This window comes from Oncorhynchus mykiss, chromosome 11 (genome assembly GCF_013265735.2).
Source record: "Oncorhynchus mykiss isolate Arlee chromosome 11, USDA_OmykA_1.1, whole genome shotgun sequence".
Classification (NCBI taxonomy): Eukaryota; Metazoa; Chordata; class Actinopteri; order Salmoniformes; family Salmonidae; genus Oncorhynchus; species Oncorhynchus mykiss.
The window spans coordinates 9,453,679-9,473,642 of NC_048575.1; the positions used below are offsets into that span (position 1 = coordinate 9,453,679).

Genomic DNA, 19,964 nt, shown 5'->3' on the forward strand with positions numbered 1-19,964 from the left:
CCCTCACTGCCCCTATGCACTCGCTAGCATATACATCCTCTGTGCTGTCGTTCCCTTCATCTGTGTTTGTTTCCATGGAGTGCACTTTACCCTCCTTTCTCTTGCTTTTCATGCAGACCCTTGCGAAGTGATTAGCTGTACCACAGGATTTGCATATTTTTCCATAGGCTGGGCAGTGTTCTTTTCCTCGTCCATGAGAAATGCCACAATATCGGCATGTATTGGGGTTGTCTACTGCAGAGTTGGCTGTAGTATTAGCATTAGCTGTGGCAAAGGGGAATTTCTTTACTGGCTGCCTGAATGTAGCATTTACATTGTCCGTATGTTGCCTTTCTAGCTCCATGGACCTCATCCGTATATCAGTAAGCTCTGCTGCACGGCATGTCTCCACTGCCAAGGCCAGCGTCAGGTCACGTTCTCTCAGCAAACGTCTGCGGGTGCCCTCATCCGTTATGCCAAGCACAATCGTATCTCTGATCAGTTCATCTCTTAAAGCACCATAGTCACATGTAGCTGCCTTTTCCCTTAACCTAGTGACAAAGCTGTCAATGGACTCCCCATCCTCCTGTTTGCAACGACCGAAAACATAACGCTCGTAGATGACGTTCTTTGCTGGCGTAAAGTAATGTTCAAGAGCATCAAGAATAGCTATAGCGTTACCTTGCTGTGCTGCTGTTAGGTTCAGGTTGTGTTTGTATACGTGTCGGCATTCAGTTCCCATTATAGTCCTCAAAGTGGCAGCCACTACCTCATCTTCCTTTTCCAGAAGTCCCGTTGCTAGCGCGTAGTCCTCCCATTCACCTCTAAACGTATCCCAGTTCGTGCTCCAATCCCCGCTGAGCTTCATAACGGCGGGAGGGGGAATGTTCGCTGCCATGTCTAACCGATGCTAACAACACTGAAGCTAACTAGCAAACTCACTCTAGCTTAAGGCCAATTCCGGGCGAAATTTTACACAAATAAGCATTTGTTTGTAAACCAGAGCAGGTGACTCTAATTTGCGGAAAGCATGGTTAGTTATCCGACTCTGACACCATGTTTGAATGCTAAATGACGAGACAGAGGCATTGATGCGAGTAACCAGTCTTGTTCAGTACATCACGACACATCCGGGTATCTCAAGCACCCCGGTAAAATACAAGAGTTGCAGTAATGAACATTTACCAACAGATGGCATCACTGTGCCATCTTACACCCATAACAAGTGCGTTTAGTAAACTTTGACATTAGTGAAAATAAGTTGGGGTGCTTTTAAATTGATTGCCTACAAACAAGGTCAGATGAACATGAAATAATGACAAGACAACACATACACACTACACAGTATGACAATGACATAATCAATATTCCCTTGATGTGCAGCTGTGCAGGCAAATAATATTGACAGATGAAATATTTTGTTAAAGACTAAAAACACCTATGCATAATAGGCTGCAATGTAATGTATTATAGATACATTGTATTACACTCGCAGAATTTGAGAGTTCAAGAGTATAACATTATTATTGTGATGGTAAAAATGTAATTACACATCAACAGCCATAAAATATATATATATAAATATAATATATATATATATATATATATATATATATATATACATATATAAACTGCCAATGCCAATTTGCTCAATAAAGCATACACCCACATTATTAATTTACGGTTGTTGAATTATATATACCTTATTTTTCACTGGTACATTTGTAATTAAATATTTTTTTTTTAATTAATTCTATTTTCATTGACTTAATGTAAAAGGATGAATAGGATGTGATTTTTTTTTCTTAATAGTTGAGAGTGAATTAATTACACCTAAAGAAATGTGGCCTACGTATTGAGAATGAGGACCGCAAGCTGAACTGAAGCCACAAAAAACTGCACGAACGGAATGCCCCTCCTGTATATCCATTGCAGCAAAGAAGTAGACGTTAAAGTAGTTGGAGAACGAAGCCAACATCGGCATAACAACGATGACACCGTCTTTGCCCATTATTATCTGCCAGGGTTGTGTTCCCAGGTTCCAGTTAGGTTCACATGCGATAGTCCCTTGCATGAGCCATGTCATGTGTTTAGACTCATTTGTCTCACAGGTCTATTAAGTGAATACGGCAACAGTGGGTGTCTCTTCGTTGCACACCCGTTCTGAAATAGAATAGCTTTTCAAGGACAAACAACACAGTGTAGTGTTTTCAATTTTTTTTTTTTTTTTAAGAATAAATAAAAAGTTTCCGAAATATTTACAGAATAAATAACATCTACATGATTTCTGAATAAAAGGTGTAAAAAAAAAATCAATACTTTAACAATGTGCTTAACATTAAATGTTTTATAAGAAATTCCTACACAATTTCAAATGTGTAGTCATATTTAATCTTAACTAAATTAAATGAATGAAATTAACTACAGGTGACAGGTTACAGTTAGATGAACATTTATTGTCATTTATTTCTCTTTATAAATCGGGTTTGAGCTCTGAATGCTGATGGGCTGATTACGTTGGTAACCAGTTTATAATAGCAATAAGGCACCTCGGGGGTTTGCGGTATATGGCCAATATACCACGACTAAGGGCTGTATCCAGGCACTCCGCTTTGTGTCATGCATAAGAACATCCATAAACCGTGGTATATTGGCCATATACCACACACCCTCCTGCCTTATTACTTAAGTATTTCCCTCCATAGCATATAGCTTTGTTCTCATAGACCTCCACACACAGCATGTGAAACCACAGGCTTGCTCTTCACTTGCTCAGACTGCAGTAACTTGGCTGAGGTCCTGGAGCATTGAGTCCTTAGACAAACGGTGAGTGTTCTGTGGGAGGTCTGTACGAGTGGTTTACAAAACATACCCATCGGGCCTGTTAGCATGGTGACGGCTTAGAAAACACAGCTTTTTTTTCTCCCCTTCCACACAGCCCCTAACGACGGTGCTGCTCACATTACCCAATGGGTTTAATTATGTTGCATTACATTGCTCTCTCTCTCTCTCTCTCTCTCTCTCTCTCACTCCTCCTCTCTTTCTCTCTCTGGCTCTGGTCATGATCTCTGGGCCCTTGGAGAAGGCCAGAGGGACCATGGTGCTTGGCGTTCACAGCATGCTGAGCGCCACTGACTGTGGCTCTAAACAGGTGGGGGGCGGAGGGGGTGGATGGGGAGGATTACTCACTGCCTAGGCCCCTAGGCGGGGCCCCCCCTTCCGTACACCCACCTGCCCCCCTCTTCCCCTCTCTTCCTCAGCCAGTCAGCCAGCTCACTGCAGCTCCCTGGGCACTGAACAGGTCAGTCGTCCTGGTGCCACTCTATCCTGGAGGCTGTTCCTGAGCTGCCCACCACAACTCTGCCAGGGAGAGAGAGAGAGAGAGAGAGAGAGAAGGAGAGAGAGAGAGGCCCCAGGAAATAACTGGAGCCCCGGTAATAGTGGCACCTCACGAGGCACGGCGGAGTATGACGCTGCCCTGCTGTCACATCCTCCCAGGGCCGAGGAAGCACGGGGGCCGAGGAAGCAAGGGGCCGAGCGGTGGAAGGAAGCAGCAAGAAGCAGCAGCAAACACGTAGCTCAGCCTGAAAATCAACATATGTAGTCATCATGTGCTTTTTGGGAAGAAAAAAAAAAATATCCGCCAAGCAACCTTGTCAGCCGCATCTTGCGATATGTAAACTGCCTTTCCTTGGAGTGGAATGATTGTGTCGTTTACGATTAGCGTTCTCAGCGGGCCCCGGTTTGGTGCTGTCCCCGAGATTAACGGGCCGCTGTGCTGTCACTTCTCCCATAGGGACGTCCGCTGTAACGATAATCCAACCAAAGGATTGCCTCATCCGAATGGCGCGGTGTCCAAGTCAACTGCCGGCAACAGGCACGGAGAGGCCCAAACCTGTTGAGGCAGACCCTCCCGCACCACGATGGCAATCAAAGTGACAGCCACGGGAGAGAAAGTGGGGACATTTTCTTTGTGTGAGCGAAATAAGTCCCCCCCTCTTCCATCTGAAACCCTGCACCCCCTCTTCTCCTTCTTTACCATGTCGTCGGAGGAGCGAGGGCTGCGCGCGCTCTTGAAGGATGGGAAGTTTTTTGTGGGGTCGTGATTTTCGACGTTGGACAGAGGGGGCGCCCGGGGGGCGGTTGTATTTGGAGAGGTGCCTCGTCAGATTAGATGCATGCTGGCTGGGTTTGATGGCCAACCTGGACAGACAAGCCCTGCCAGGCACAGACTGCTCAGGCACATGATGTCAGGAGGACACAAAATTATCAACCGCGAGACCAAGGAGACAGATGACACCCAGCAGGAAGGGAGAGCCAAATCTGTAAGCATCCACAATCCAGCTGGCTAGCCCTAGGGTACCTGTCTCTCTGAAGTGGAATCTGCATCATCCCATGAGCTGTCAAATTAGCTCACAGGATTGGAAATGCTGAAAAGATTTGGTCCCTCCTAGTGAGGAGGGGTTAATATAAAATGTTATTAATTAATCGTTGCTTCCTGTCCTGAGAAGAAACAAAAACAGAAGTATGTAGAGAACAACAGAAGTATGTAAGTATGTAGAGAACAACAGAAGTATGTGGAGAACAACAGAAGTATGTAGAGAACAACATAAGCATGTAAGTATGTAGAGAACAACAGAAGTATGTAAAGAACAACAGAAGTATGTAAGTATGTAGGGAACAACATAAGTATGTAGAGAACAACAGAAGTATGTAAAGAACAACAGAAGTATGTAAAGAACAACAGAAGTATGTAGAGAACAACAGAAGTATGTAAAGAACAACAGAAGTATGTAAAGAACAACAGAAGTATGTAAGTATGTAGGGAACAACAGAAGTATGTAGAGAACAACAGAAGTATGTAAGTATGTAGAGAACAACAGAAGTATGTAAGTATGTAGAGAACAACAGAAGTATGTAAGTTTGTAGGGAACAACATAAGTCTTCCTCCAATTTTCTTTTCAAAGTTGAATCTACATAAAGTTCTTCATACATGAATTGTCATGCAGTCTCACACACACACACACACACACACACACACACCCTCACGCACAGGGCGATCATTCACACACACACACACACACACACACACACACACACACACACACACACACACACACACACACACACAGATTGACATATACAATGCCAGGGGCAAGTTTACGATTACTGCCAGTGTTAAGCAGTCTCTTAGGAGAGACTCACTGTGTTTGTGGAAAAATACATTTCCAACACAAGCCTTTCCCCTCCCTTGTCCTCATTCTAAGGGAAAGTCAGAAAATGTTAAACATTATTTTATTGTTAAACATGATTTAATTTACATCTAAACAAAATTGTATTTATTATTCAGAAATAATATGAGACAAAGGATTTATGGTGACGTTTTATTTTAATCAAATGTAGGTCTTGAAAGGAGTTAAAATAGATGAATTATAACCGTTTGCTTCTGCTGTACACAGTAGTTGCCTTTGAATGGGGGAAAATCCACATGAGATGTTACAAATTCAAGTACAGATTATTAATTGAAACATCATTTTATTTGTATTTTCAAAGATCTCAACTGTAAGAGTAAATAAAATTAGAATAACAGTAATGTAAAAAAAAATACAGTACACATTAGCCAGCAAAACATCTGTATCAAAGACATACACATTACCAGCCCAATGGCCGCAACGGGTCGTCTCAGAGGGGGACAAGTGACTGCCGTCCCTATGTGTGACGTGACCCCCCTTGGATAGGCGCGTCCTGCCCGGGAGAGACGGGGGAGGGGGGCGTGAGATGGGACCTGACAGGAGTTTAGGGCTGGTGTCCGCCATGGTGGGGGACGGCGGCCTCCTTGAGGGAGATGCTGTCGTCCGTGCGTCCCAGAGTTGTTGCTCTCTTTCACTTTCGTGCCTCTTCCCTCTCTCTCCATCTGCCTCTTGAGGTCTGTGAGGTAGGAAGGAAGGACGGGAGCCCTCAGGTCAGGAGAAGCTCTGTGGTTGTCCAGGTCTTTGTTGCCTGCTACTCCATGTTGTCTTGTAGCTTACATTCAGAAACCCTTCAGCAATGACAGTGGGAGGCAAAGAGCAGCGATAGCGCCCCCTGCCTGATGCCTGTGCAGTTGTGTGTACCCCGGTAGGAGTGTATCCTTACGCCTGTGTGTGTGTGTGCAAACAACGTGTGTGTGGGTATCAATTTGAATTCGTGTGAGTGGGTGTGTGTGTATAAGGATGGACGCAGGCCAGGTTTCTCCCCGAGGGAGGAGTGGGAGCAGTAGCTCCAGTTATTAATCCTGCTGGCTGCGGGAGAGGTGTCACTGAGCGGACCAGGGGGCTACGAGCCACGAGGCATTCTGCTAACGTCTCTCCCTCTCTCATCTCCTCTCTCTCTCTCTCCTCTCTGTGTCCCTTGAGGTGATCGCCAACTGTCTTTGACTAAACTTCCGCCATCCTCACAGCTGACATATTTTATGAAAGGGAGTGAAAGGGAGATATTATGAGCGTATTATGAGCGTAATGAAGGGTTCTAGGGCAAAGACTATCATACTGTGTCACCATAAAAAGAACCAACTACCCCCAAAAAAATTGAAGACGAATCCACAATTTTTAACTAGGGAGAATGCATTTGGATTCCCACATAGACCCAGGGAGTTTTTATGAGTCACGAGTCTTTGGAATTATCCACATTAATACTGCCAAGAATATCAATCCATAATATACAGCATTAACTGTGCACCATGAAATTGATCGTGGCTTTTCTGACTAGAGATTTCAATGAATAGAAGTTCTCATCAGATTGGTTTTGATTCACCCTCTACCATTACTCAGGAATTATGTCAGCATTGTTGAAACGTCCTTAAAAATACTCTTCTCCAGATGATACCGAATCCATTGAAATCTAGGTGCCTCGTACACCTGCCTTGCTGAAGATCCATATCATTGACAATGCAGTGCCGTAACTCCCCGTGAAATTACATTATGGCAAATAACACACCCCATTAGGCACAGGAATCATTCACTAGTGTGTATAGCCTGGCCATCACATAGCCTGGCCATCACATAGCCTGGCCATCACATAGCCTTGCCATCACATAGCCTGGCCATCAGATTGCCTGGCCATCACATTGCCTGGCCATCACATAGCCTGGCCATCACATTGCCTGGCCATCACATTGCCTGGCCATCACATAGCCTGGCCATCACATAGCCTGGCCATCACATTGCCTGGCCATCACATAGCCTGGCCATCACATTGCCTGGCCATCACATAGCCTTGCCATCACATTGCCTGTCCATCACATTGCCTGATAATCACATAGCCTGGCCATCACATAGCCGGGCCATCACATAGCCTGGCCATCACATTGCCTGTCCATCACATTGCCTGGCCATCACATAGCCTGTCCATCACATTGCCTGTCCATCACATAGCCTGGCCATCACATTGCCTGTCCATCACATTGCCTGTCCATCACATGCTTGCAAAAAAGCACCCACTACATATCTTAGGAATGAATGGCTGCAGAGCGCAGCATGACAGTTGTGAAAGTCACAAGGGTAGTCTGCAAGGGCTGTAAAGAAGGCCGTCCCTGGGACGACCGGGGATGATGGTGGGCGGCGGTAGAGTGGGTCCCAGAGGAGCACACTGGGCCTATTCTTATACCATCATCTCCATGGCCGTGCAACTGCAACCATCATCCATCCAGCCCATCAACAGCATCTTTGATAGCTTACCAATCCGCCGCTGCCCTCTGGGCTTCTGGCGCCCAGTTCAAAGCGTGTGGGGAAAACACGAGATAAGAAGGGGGCCTCGTTGAGCCCCCTCGACCCCCGCTTTTGTCCTGTCTCGCTCACAAATGTCGATTTCACGCAGGCTTCTACCATATATGTTTTCAAAGGAGCCCGGGATCAGCTGTGTGATTGACTGAGGAGCTACCCTCCCCCCCAGAAACACACATCCGTAGCAGTAGCTCATTGCCAGGATGCTGGATGTCTGTATTACATCATGTCATGTTTCCAAGAGGGACACATCTTCAGGACGTCGTACCTCTTGGTGTCCCCCCGTCCTGTATGTCCCCTGGGGTTGTTGTCGGGAGGTGGCAACGTGAACCAATCCCTAGTCGAGGCTCAAGGACAGTATCCTTAGATCCTAGGACTTCAAGACCGTTTTTAGTGAGGAATGCACCATAGGCTCTCTGAATAGATGTGCCCCACTCACTCTGTAATTTGGCAGTTGCAATCATTTGTCTTTCCTTCATCCACGGCTGCTTGACACAAAGCACTCGAGACGAGTTAATACACTGAGGGGCGGCCCTACAGACACAGATTAAGCCTGTTTCTGGTCTAAGCATGCAACAGCCCCTAACACTAACTATAACCATTAACTGACCTCCTGAAGCAGCCTGGTAACTACGGGACCAACTAAAAATCCACCAAAGATCACAATAACAACATTTTTTTAAAGAGAGGATGGAAAAATTGGGCCTAACCCTTCACATCGGGAACTTGAATCGCTAGACTAAGACTGCAAGAATCAATGAGCCATCCCATGACATGAGTTTGATGTTCAGCAGAGCAGGCTCACTGAGGGGAAAGACTGAGACGTGGGGCGGGGTGGGTTGGGGTGAGCAGTGTGGTTGGGTGAGTGAGTGGGTGTCCCCTCTACCAGATTGCAGCTTCATGCCCCCAGTCCAGAATCAAGCCAGTGAGCGGTGAAGCACACACACACACACAACCACACGCACACACACACACACACACACACACACACACACACACACACACACACACACACACACACACACACACACACACACACACACACACACACACACACACACACACACACACACACACACACACACAGCCTCTTCCCAGCCAGCCAGGAGTAAAAGGTGCACTTCTGCTTCATCATCATGTCCTGTCAAGGTTCATCCGTTAACGCCACCCCGGCTGGCTCCCCTTGTGCCCGGGCTCTGCCATTTTGCCATGCTCAGTGAGGTGGACACTGGGAACTGTCTATTGGTTTGGCTTCAATGATACAGTCAGTCCAGAGGTCAAATATGCGAAAGTACTGTCATTGTATCGTATGGCTTTCGGTAAAAAGTGGAAATGCAAACTTGGGTTTAAAATGGAAGATAAACACATACTATTACTGTAAACTCACTCACTTTCATACATACATACATACATACATGTATTTAGAATAGAGGTTAGTTAGGTAACACATACAGTTAATCATATCAAACCTTGTGTTGTTCTCCTGTACCAGGAGTGTGTTGACAAGAGAAGGAGGGGAAACAGCGCTGGGAGAAGAAGCTAATTTAACTCCAGGTTTAAATAAACCAGTCACCCCAAATTAAAACGGGCATTGTAATTAGGCGGAAAATTACAAATTCAGAGCCGGGTGACGGATATGCAGATGAGTTGAGCAGAAATGTTAATGAGGATGTTGTTTTTAATTCCCAGGGTGGTCATTATAGGGTATTGCTGAGGGCACTGACCTCCTCGTTCTCTCTCTTCATCTGGAGACTTACAACCATCCCTCTTGCATCCCCATTCTCTCAGCTTATTGCCCTCTCTTCCCTGAGCACTGCCTTTATGAAAGTATAGCCTTTGTCATGGGGCTTCAGATGCAATTACTTTTGGTATCACTTCTCGAAGGGGGCAGTGAGTCCCCCCCTGAAGACATCCTATCAGATACCATCAAGGCAGTCTAAAGTTAAGTGGCATAGACCTGTGGGGAAGAGAGGCAAGGGTGCATGGAGTAGGAGACAAAATGCAGACCTAATATGCAACACATTCTTCAGAATTAGAATATGAGGACAACGAGTGGCCTCTCTGTCAACCAGTGACTATGCCCCAAGGCCATGACATGTCCTGGAGGAGTTAATTCCTGGCTAAATGTATGGAGAACCAGTCCCGTGTTGGTCCTATTTAAAATATGTCCCTAATAATGTGTATGTTATTGCACCTGTACCCCACTGACTCCTAACAGCAGGGGTGTTAAAGGAAAATACCAATCCTTTTGCAGCTTGAGAACAAAGCGCAGGACAAATCCACACAAGAAAACTGAGAGGTTGAACTTATTCAGACAGGGAGAATCGCAATCCTTGAGTCTTGCACGGGTATGTATTCCTCCCATCCCCCAACATCACCACGCCCCTCTCACCCCCAAGCCAAATCCACAACGCCCTGAATGAACACACACGCACGCACACACACGCACACACACAACATCAGAGAGAGGCAGCCAGGAAGTGTGTGTGCAGCTGAGGCAGGTTGGGAGAGAGAGAGGGCGAGCGAGCAAAGGCTAATTCTGGAGCTGTCTGTGATCCGTGCTGAGTTAAGGTGTGATCCCATTGCCCCGGGATACACACTTGCACTTTAGCACCTAGGCCGAATCAGCCGCACCTCTCTGACTGATGAAGTGAGTGAGTGCATCTCGTAAACTCCTCACCACACACCTGGGCTCATTCTGTGCTCCGCGGCATGGCTGCACCCCAGAGAGAAGAACGAAGGACAAAAACTTCAAACAAGACTCCTTTCCCCCCCCCCCCCCCATTCAGTGTTCACCTCCCTGAAGCTTACTGTTAGTATAGAAGCTGCATTAAGACTCTATGTTTCTAATACAGAAACTGCATTGAGAATCTGTTTCTAATACAGAAGGTGCATTAAGACTCTATGTTTCTAATACAGAAGCTGCATTGAGAATCTATGTTTTTAATACAGAAGCTGCATTGAGAATCTATGTTTTTAATACAGAAGCTGTCTGGAGATATGGATAATACACCGTCAACAGACCAATTCAACATCTATTCCACGTTGGTTCAACCGAATTGAATCGATTCACCCTTGGAATGTAACCCTTGCTCACTCAACAATCTCATAAGATTCTCTGTACCTTTAAAGAGGAGAGGAAACTAGAGCAAAATGTATTTCCCAACTTGCCTTCAAGCAATGGAAGTCTGAATCAATGAGAGTACTAAAGTGTGTATAGAGAACATTGTCCCCCCCCCCACCCAGCCTGATCCTCGCCTCTGCACTCGTGTAATAGCAATTGACAATCAGATGCCATCTTTATGGGTGCATGGTAGAATTGTCACTATCTGTAAGGGGATGATAAGGCAAGGCCTGTCAAAAGCGCTTATGACATACTAACCCACCCCCACACAGTGCTGATTGTTTCATTGAATCAATCAGGGAAAGCTGTTTTGCCAGATACATGTCCCGTCGGATGCGCCGCTCTCTCGATCTCGTTAACGAGACTTAACAAAGGTTTTTTTTTTTGTGCAGACATGGCACTCTAACTAACACCGTGGGGCGTTATGTGACGTGAATACTCCACACGTTTGCCGCACATTAGGGAGATGGTACTAAGGAACCAGCTACTGGAAACCGCCTGAATCTGTGGGAAAGCGCTTCCCCTCTTTTTTTTTTTTACAAGTTCTGCATGGCACCATTTACTTCCTGACCTGTGGAACGTGGCATTCCTACCTACAGTTTAAAAGTTGACTCCCAACAGAGGTGTGGTCCTTCAGATAAGACTTTACCCCACCTGGACCTGAACTCTGTACCCATGCCCTTCCCACAATGAAACCTCCCGTGGCAGTGAAGACGAGAGAGTGATAGCTGACGTCTGGTCCGGACCACACACTGAGAGATAGACTCCTGGTGAGAGCTGATCCACCGCGCCAATTGACCCCTGAACTATCACGGACCAGGGGGTGGGGGAAATTAAGGCTGCCTCCGTTGCCAGGAGGGAAATATCTAAATGTGAGCTCATTGTGGCAGTCCACCCCTGTAGAGAGGTGCACCTCAGTCTTCAGATGACCAGGAGAGGGTCTTACTAATTGGGCTGTCTGGGATACCCGCTGTGGCTTCATGTCCAGGGTTGTTTGGACTTTGGTTTGATCATCGGCTGCAAAGCTGGAAGACCTTATGCCACTGCCATTTCTACAGTACAGCATTAGTCAGCACACACACAACTTCAGAAAGACTAATTTCAAGTGAATACACTCATAAAACTGAAGTCTTTAAGTTCAGTCTCCTCAATCTTGGCGACAGGTCAAAGATAAAAGTTGACATGCTGTGCTATAAGCCTCTCTTCAGCAGCAGTGATGATATCTCAATGGGACTGAAATAAACAACAGGACAGTGGTTCTATTATGGTGTAGTAGTGCAATGTTCTTCCTAATCTAGTCACAAGGCCTGCTCAAATGACTGCGGGGATGTGTTTGCTTTCACAAGTTTACACTTTCCAGAACACACAGCACTTTGTTGTTCGATGATGAACCACCAAATTTAAAAATAAAACCCGAATGTGTCGAATGACCAACAAAATGTGAAAAACAAATTGATTAAAAGAACCAAATGAGACAACTGTCCTCTTTGCTTCCCTTTGGTTTTTTTATTGGCACAGGACAACCTTCAGTAGACTTTAATAACATAAACCATAGCGTTAAAGCAGTATACATATTATAAGGAAGGCTTATAGGGAAGATGATCATATAAAACCTGGAGAAAGGTAAACAGGGTTTACGTGACAAAACACAGGCTGGGTGAAAGTGAAACAACTCAAACCAGCTGGCAGTTTAATACACCGGATTAAGTTACCACAATTAAGAAAGCCAACAACTCTTTTGTTGTGCAAACGCTGTGATTATATCCAATATATATACACACACACACACACACACACACAAGTATGTGGACATCCTTTAAAATGAGTGGATTTGGCTATTTCGGCCACACCCGTTGCTGACAGGTGTATAAAATCGAGCACAGTCATGCAATCTCCATAGACAAACATTTGGCATTAGAATGGCCTTCCTGAAGAGCTCAAGAGACTTTCAACGTGGCACCGTCAAAGGATGCCACCTTTCCAACATAACCTGCTTGTGCTGCCCCGGTGAACTGTAAGTGCTGTTATTGTGAAGTGGAAGCGTCTCAGAGCAACAACGGCTCAACCACAAAGTGGCAGGCCACACAAGCTCACAAAACGAGATCGCCGAGTGAAGAAGCACATACAAATCACCTGTCCTCGGATACAACACTCACCTCCGAGTTCCAAACGGACTCTGGAAGCAACATCAGCACTAGAACTGTTTTTCGGGAGCTTAATGAAATGGGTTTCCATGCACAATGCCAAGTGTCGGCTGGAGTGGTGTAAAGCTCGCCGCCATTGGACTCTGGAACAGTGGAAAAGCGTTCTCTGAAGTGATGAATCACACTTCACCATCTGGGAGACCGATGGACGAATCTGGATGCCAGGAGAACGCTACTTGCCCCAATGCATAGTGCCAACTGTAAAGTTTGGTGGAGGAGGAATAATGGTCTGGGGCTGTTTATCATGGTTCGGGCCCCTTAGTTCCAGTGAAGAGGAATCTTAACGCTACAGCATACAATTACATTCTAGCTTTGTGGCAACAGTTTGGGTAAGGCCCTTTTGTGTTTCAGCACCCTGTGCACAAAGCGAGGTCCATAAAGAACTGGTTTGTCAAGATCGATGTGGAAGAACTTGACTGGCCTGCACAGAACCCTGACCTCAACTCCATCGAACACCTCTGGGATTAATTGGAACAACTGTGAGCCCAGCCTAAATCGCCCAACATCAGTGCCCGACCTCACTAATGCTCCCGCAGCAAAATGTCAACATCTAGTGGAAAGCCTATGGAGGCTATTATAGCAGCAAAGGGGGAACCAACTCCATATCAATGCCTATGATTTTGGAATGAGATGTTCGACAAGCGGGTGTCCACATACTTTTGATCATGTAGTGTATATTAGCTGTGATTTTCAGAGCTAATGGCTAAATCCAGTCTGCTTGTGTGAGTGGTTTGACTGTGTATTGTCGCTCGGATGTTGTCACAAAAGGATTTCCCGCCCCCTGGTAAGAGGGTGAAATGACAATGCGTGGCTGTCACCCAGGGCTCTGACGTTGGACAGAGGAGCACTGGAGCCTCTATGGCAGCTGGTAGTGTGCCCTCTGCCCCCTCAGCGTCAACACACGGACTGATTCGAGTGACTGAGCTAGAGGCTGCTGCCCACACTGCTGGTGGAACAGCAGAGGCAGCAGCTTGAGAAACAAGACTAAATTCATGAGGGCGGAAAGTTGATAGTGGACTGGACAACTGTGGAGGATGATGATTACATAGTTGAACACACAGTCGGGCGGACTGGACATATTTTGTTTTGTTTGAAGAAAATGTTAATACATTGAAAAACGCAATAGCAGGGATTTCTTTAAAAGGGACATAGTAAAACGAATAAGTCATTTGTAATTTTTAATAATACTTTATCACATTCAAGGCTCAGGTTACGAGAAAAAGAGGCATCCCTGCACATTGACCCTGACGACTATAGACTCCCAACAACCAACTCACACAAAAACAAACCATCCGTCTTCTTTGTGATCATTTTCTCCATTGCATGTGTTATTCGCCTGGGGTTTCAGAGGGAAAAAAATAACCGCATGTCTCCAAGGCAACGGAGGGAGGGGGCCCACAGTGGTGTTAGGTATGTTGAGACGTCAGCACACGCCTGTGTACTCCTCACGCCGGCCCTCGAACATCCTGGCAGCCAGCCTAAGACCTCAGTGGTGGCCGCTGGTGTACACTCTGTTCCTCAGGACCACCACTGGGGGTAGGTGGTGCCGGACACCGGTGTAGTGCTGGACGTGGTCAAACCACCGTGTCACATTCATGTGCTTCTCCTTCTCCTGGATGGCCAGGTCCACCTGGGAGAGAGAGGGGGGAGACATTCCTTGTTTCCACTGATGCTCCATACTACGCTGTACACATCTGCCATTGTTTCCTTTAAATGGGTGGTCCTTCATATGAACTAGTGTTTGTTACAAATTTAAACAATGTTAGCAGAGATGCAGATCTGCACACTGTCCACAAAGAGGACCAATACACTTCTTGGAAAGTGTTCGTGTCGCCATCCCTCCTAACAGTATTTCCATTTGCCATTGCTAAAAGGTTGAGAATGACGCTACTGTGACACTACAGCAATGTTTTGAACCACCAATTATTTTGCAAATGCATCTTGCTGGCTAGCTAGCCAATACCCAAACTAATGCAGCAGCTCTGCTTGTTACTAACTCACATCTCTTTCCCCCAAAGTCATTTTTTAGCTGAACACAATAATAACACCTTACTAAAGTGAACATATTAGACCATCCCATTTCAGGTTCATTGTGAGGCTGTCCAAACCTGGTCTAAGCTAGCTATACCGTCCCTGAAACAGAGTCTAGAATCATACCAGTTGGATTCAGTAGCTACGATAGCCCTCCCATGACTGTACATCTAACAAATACAATGAGGACCTAGGCTGCTGAGTGACCTCTGTCCTGAGGTTAACCGCCATGATAAAAACTAAACGGACTCCCTTGTGTCTGGTGGCAACGATCCATCTCCGGCACATCCGTTGACATTTCTCAACATGTGATCCCGTCTCTCTGCGTCAGCCTCCGGGGCCGACAAACTTCTTCCTTGGCCTGAACTAAAGACATCACTTTGCACCTCTTTTTTTATTTATTTGGGGCTTGTGTCAAGTTCTCTCTCCCATGCCCTTTAACCGTATGACTCTTAATTGTGAGCTCCGTTTGACAAAACGCCTTTTAAGTTCAACTCTGAAGTCGGCTCTGTTTGGTTATTGGACGCTAGACTTACGATGATGTGATGGATTCCGTAGTACATGAGTGTGTCGGCGAGGGTGAACTGATTTCCTGCCAAGTAAACCTTGTCTTCTAGATAGCTGTTGAGGTCCTGCATGAGAAAATAAATAAAATAAAAATTTCATCATTAAGTTCATCAGAATTGCTTGATTTTTTAAAAACAGAATTTCACAGATCCACAATAGAGACAAACAACTATAAACATCTTGAACACTGCAGGTCACATAATCACTACAATGTAACTCATGACATTAACTTACTATTTCTTTATCATAATCACCTAATTAGACATTAGATTCAATAAAAGTTAACCAACAAAGTTCATCAACCACATAACATGTATTTGAACAGTAAAAGCCGGAGTGAGAAACTCCCGACACGTCTCAATAACAATAACAATTACTCTCCCAGTGTGATAGGTGTGATAATGACATATCCACAGTAAAAGACAAAATATTCAATACACTTCTTCAAAAGTCAAAGAGAGTTGAAATACAAGACGAGAGCTGTGGCTGGTGGAGCCAACTCAGGCCTGAGATTTATTGAACCTATATATCTGGGACGTAAGGGTGGAGAGCTCGGTATCTGTACGTGAACAATGCACAACCCGAAAGGGGAATATCAGCCTGCAGTGGCACGCCATCCCCACAACTCTGGCCACTCCGGCTAGTGCAGATGCCTTACAAGTGGCTCAGTCCTTTCCTGACTTACACGGGCGCCTGCAAATCTAATGAACCTTCCCCAAATCCAGGCTTTGGATGGGCTGAGCAAGGAGGCTGTGTATGTGTGTGTGGTTATGCAGGTCCCAAGGGATGGGACCATCTTTAGCACTTACACTGCACATACAGTGTCTTGAGGGCTAATGGAGTTATTGTGCAGTGTGTGCTGCCAAGCAAGGCATGAAGACAGACTCCTCCGTCACAATCAGATCCCTGCCTTCCCTACAGCTGGAGGCGCAGGCGGACAAGAGACTACCCCCCCACCCCCATCTCCACCATCACCCCCACATGGACATCAGAACCTGGGCTCTGCTCCTCCACCCTAACCACATTCTGCCCGAGAGTTCTGATATCGCTGCAGTCACTGGGGCCACTAGACCTCCCTGGGGCCACCAGACCTCCCTGGGGCCACCAGACCTCCCTGGGGCCACCAGACCTCCCTGCTGCTGAAAGGCTGTGGGTTATAGCACCATGACCATATCTACCCTAGTGAGGGGAAAACAGTCCCAATGGTAGAAACAAACAGCATCATGTTTTCACCTAAAGTAGCATTCCTTTGTTTTTTTGCAAGCGATCCACACTGTCAGTCTGGCCAACTTTACATAAAGTCTTTTTTTTATAGGACGATAGGAGTTTAGTACCGTAGTATTGCCATACCGGCACCGTAGTGTCACCACACCGACACCATAGTGTCGCCATACCGGCACCGTAGTATCACCATACGGGCACCGTAGTATCACCACACCGACACCATAGTATCACCATAGTGTCGCCATACCGGCACCGTAGTATCACCATACCGGCACCGTAGTGTCGCCATACCGTCACTGTAGTATCACCATACCGGCACCGTAGTGTCGCCATACTGGCACCATAGTATCACCACACCGACACCATAGTGTCGCCATACCGGCACCGTAGTATCACCATACCGGCACCGTAGTGTCGCCATACCGTCACCGTAGTGTCGCCATACCGGCACCGTAGTATCACCATACCGGCACCATAGTATCACCAAACCGGCACCGTAGTATCACCATACCGGCACCGTAGTATCACCATACCGGCACCATAGTATCACCAAACCGGCACCGTAGTATCACCATACCGGCACCGTAGTATCACCACACCGACACCATAGTATCACCACACCGACACCATAGTATCACCATACCGGCACCATAGTGTCGCCATACCGGCACCGTAGTATCACCATACTGGCACCATAGTGTCGCCATACCGGCACTGTAGTATCACCATACCGTACCGTAGTATCACCATACCGGCACCGTAGTATCACCATACTGGCACCATAGTGTTGCCATACCGGCACCGTAGTATCACCATACCGGCACCGTAGTGTCGCCATACCGGCACCATAGTGTCGCCATACTGGCACCGTAGTATCACCATACCGGCACCGTAGTATCACCATACCGGCACCATAGTGTCGCCATACTGGCACCGTAGTATCACCATACCGGCACCGTAGTATCACCATACCGGCACCATAGTGTCGCCATACCGGCACCATCACCATAGTGTCGCCATACCGGCACCGTAGTATCACCATACCGGCACCGTAGTATCACAATACCGTACCGTAGTATCAGAGTAACTATTGAAATCAGATCTAACATTCTGCATAATCAGATAAACTAAAACGTGTGACACACACAGGAGGATTTAAAAGTGGCGAAAGGCGCCTGTCCGGCCAATCGATGGCTTCGTATCTCTTTCACGCTGTCGACAGCCACAGCGGCCCCCATTAAAGACTTTTATTGTTGTCCACTGCTTTGCCTGTCTCGGCCATGTCACTGAAGGGCCATACATCAGTCTTGATTCATGTCGCCTCGCATTAATGAGCCACACACACTGTCAGTCTGGCCCCTGCTGGCAGAACATTGGACAGTTTTGCTCAGGGGCTTCTCCAGGGCCCTGTTAGACCCTCTCCGTACACAGCTCACCAAGCCTCTCTATCCCACAAGGGTAGAAGGGACTTCTCATGAAAAACAGTGGGTAGCGGTACACATTTTCATTTGACAAAGAGACTACAATAAAACTGACTAACTTGCAAGAGGAAGATATTTAAAATGTTTTGACTTTCTAATACTGAAGAATCTTCACTATTGTTTCTGGGCCTCTACCTTCAGTATGGTCTTGATATCGTCTTTGTGGCATCCATCCACTTTGGTGAGCCTGTACTCCAGCCACTGCTGCACTAAAGCCTTGTGTTCTGCTGACCCACCCAGTAACTCGGGCCGTTTGGCCTCTTGGACTAGGTGAGTGGCGATGGTCACCAAGCCGACCAGAGATGGGCCATTATTACTGTGGAGCACGGGTACCTGGGTGGGAGAGAAAGAGAATGTGTGTGCATTGCACTTTTTTTTTTCTACCTTTATTTAACTAGGCAAGTCAGTTAAGAACAAATTCGTATTTACAATGACGGCCTACCAAAAGGCCTAATGCGGGGACGGGGGGATTAAAAATTAAATATAGGACAAAACACACATCACGACAAGCGAGACACCACATAAAGAGAGACCTAATACAATAACATAACATGGTAGCAAAACAACAAAACATGGTAGCAGAACAAAACATGGTACAAACATTATTGGGCACACTAAGAGCCTGATAGGAATTATGGACACAATAAATAAAACGACAACCCTGTAACTACTTGTCAACATCCTGTTAGAGACACGATTTAAGCGCTAGTTGCATACTAGCTCAAGTCATTTGCACAGCTGGCTAGCTTTCTAAACAACAACACACGCACTGTCACTACCCCATGTGGTACAGTATGTCTGTTTGTTTCTAGCATTGCAATGAAGGCTGTTGAGGCAGAACTAGTACTGAACACTCAGTGAAATTAGCTATAATACGTTTAGTAGTAGCAGCAAGATATGTTGGCAACCCAAAAAGCAATCCACATGGCATGTAACGTTAGCTATCTGGCCAGACAGCAGATGCATTCAATGTTAGCTTAACGTAAACTGGCTAATGACAACACATTTGATCTGAAACGATGATTATTACACATTTATTACACATCATTGTTCCTAAGTGACCTGCATTCGCTAAAAGTAGAAGATGAAATAGTTGCTAAAGCTACGGACATTATCTTGTTAGCTAGCTAGCTTTTCTAAGGACAGTAGAGTAGCATGTGCTCGCTACTCTTTTTAACCTACTGTTCATGTGGTAAGGTCTATAATACCTGGCACATATAGATAACTGTGACCGAAACCATTGGATGGCAAATTCACCTTCTTGTCCCCCTGAGTACAGTATTTGTTAGGATTTTTCAATCCTAAAGATTTTTCCAGCGATGACAGCTCTCTCAACGCCATCATTGCGAAGGGGATGGCAACACGATTGGTCGAGATTAGTCATTGCCGCCCACTAGACTCAAATGGACAACAAATTCAGCCAATGGTGACATGAAAAGTGTTTTTTTTATTTCATTTCATTACATTGTCTTTTAGGCCCTGCTAGCTTTTTAGGTGACATTGCATCAGATCAAGAACTTTAATGACCCGATGAAACAATTATACAATAAAATAGTATAGGTCTAATTTCTCCCTGAATATTTTGTTACAGAAT

The 19,964-nt window shown here is 46.0% G+C and overlaps 1 protein-coding gene across 2 annotated transcripts; it reads right to left on the bottom strand.

Moving 5' to 3' along the window:
- Positions 1 to 13,713: 13,713 nt before the first annotated feature.
- LOC110535242 (eukaryotic translation elongation factor 1 epsilon-1) lies at positions 13,714 to 19,757 on the bottom strand. 2 transcript variants are annotated; one of them, XM_021620120.2, is made up of 4 exons: positions 19,628 to 19,757; positions 18,506 to 18,703; positions 15,635 to 15,730; positions 13,714 to 14,697 (listed from the first exon to the last, which is right to left on the bottom strand). In XM_021620120.2, the coding sequence occupies exons 1-4, from the start codon at positions 19,712 to 19,714 to the stop codon at positions 14,554 to 14,556; spliced, it is 525 nt and encodes a 174-aa protein (XP_021475795.2). In that variant the 5' UTR covers positions 19,715 to 19,757; the 3' UTR covers positions 13,714 to 14,553. The 2 variants fall into 2 exon arrangements, with proteins under 2 accessions (XP_021475795.2, XP_021475796.2); XM_021620121.2 differs by having other exon boundaries at positions 19,579 to 19,712.
- Positions 19,758 to 19,964: the final 207 nt, after the last annotated feature.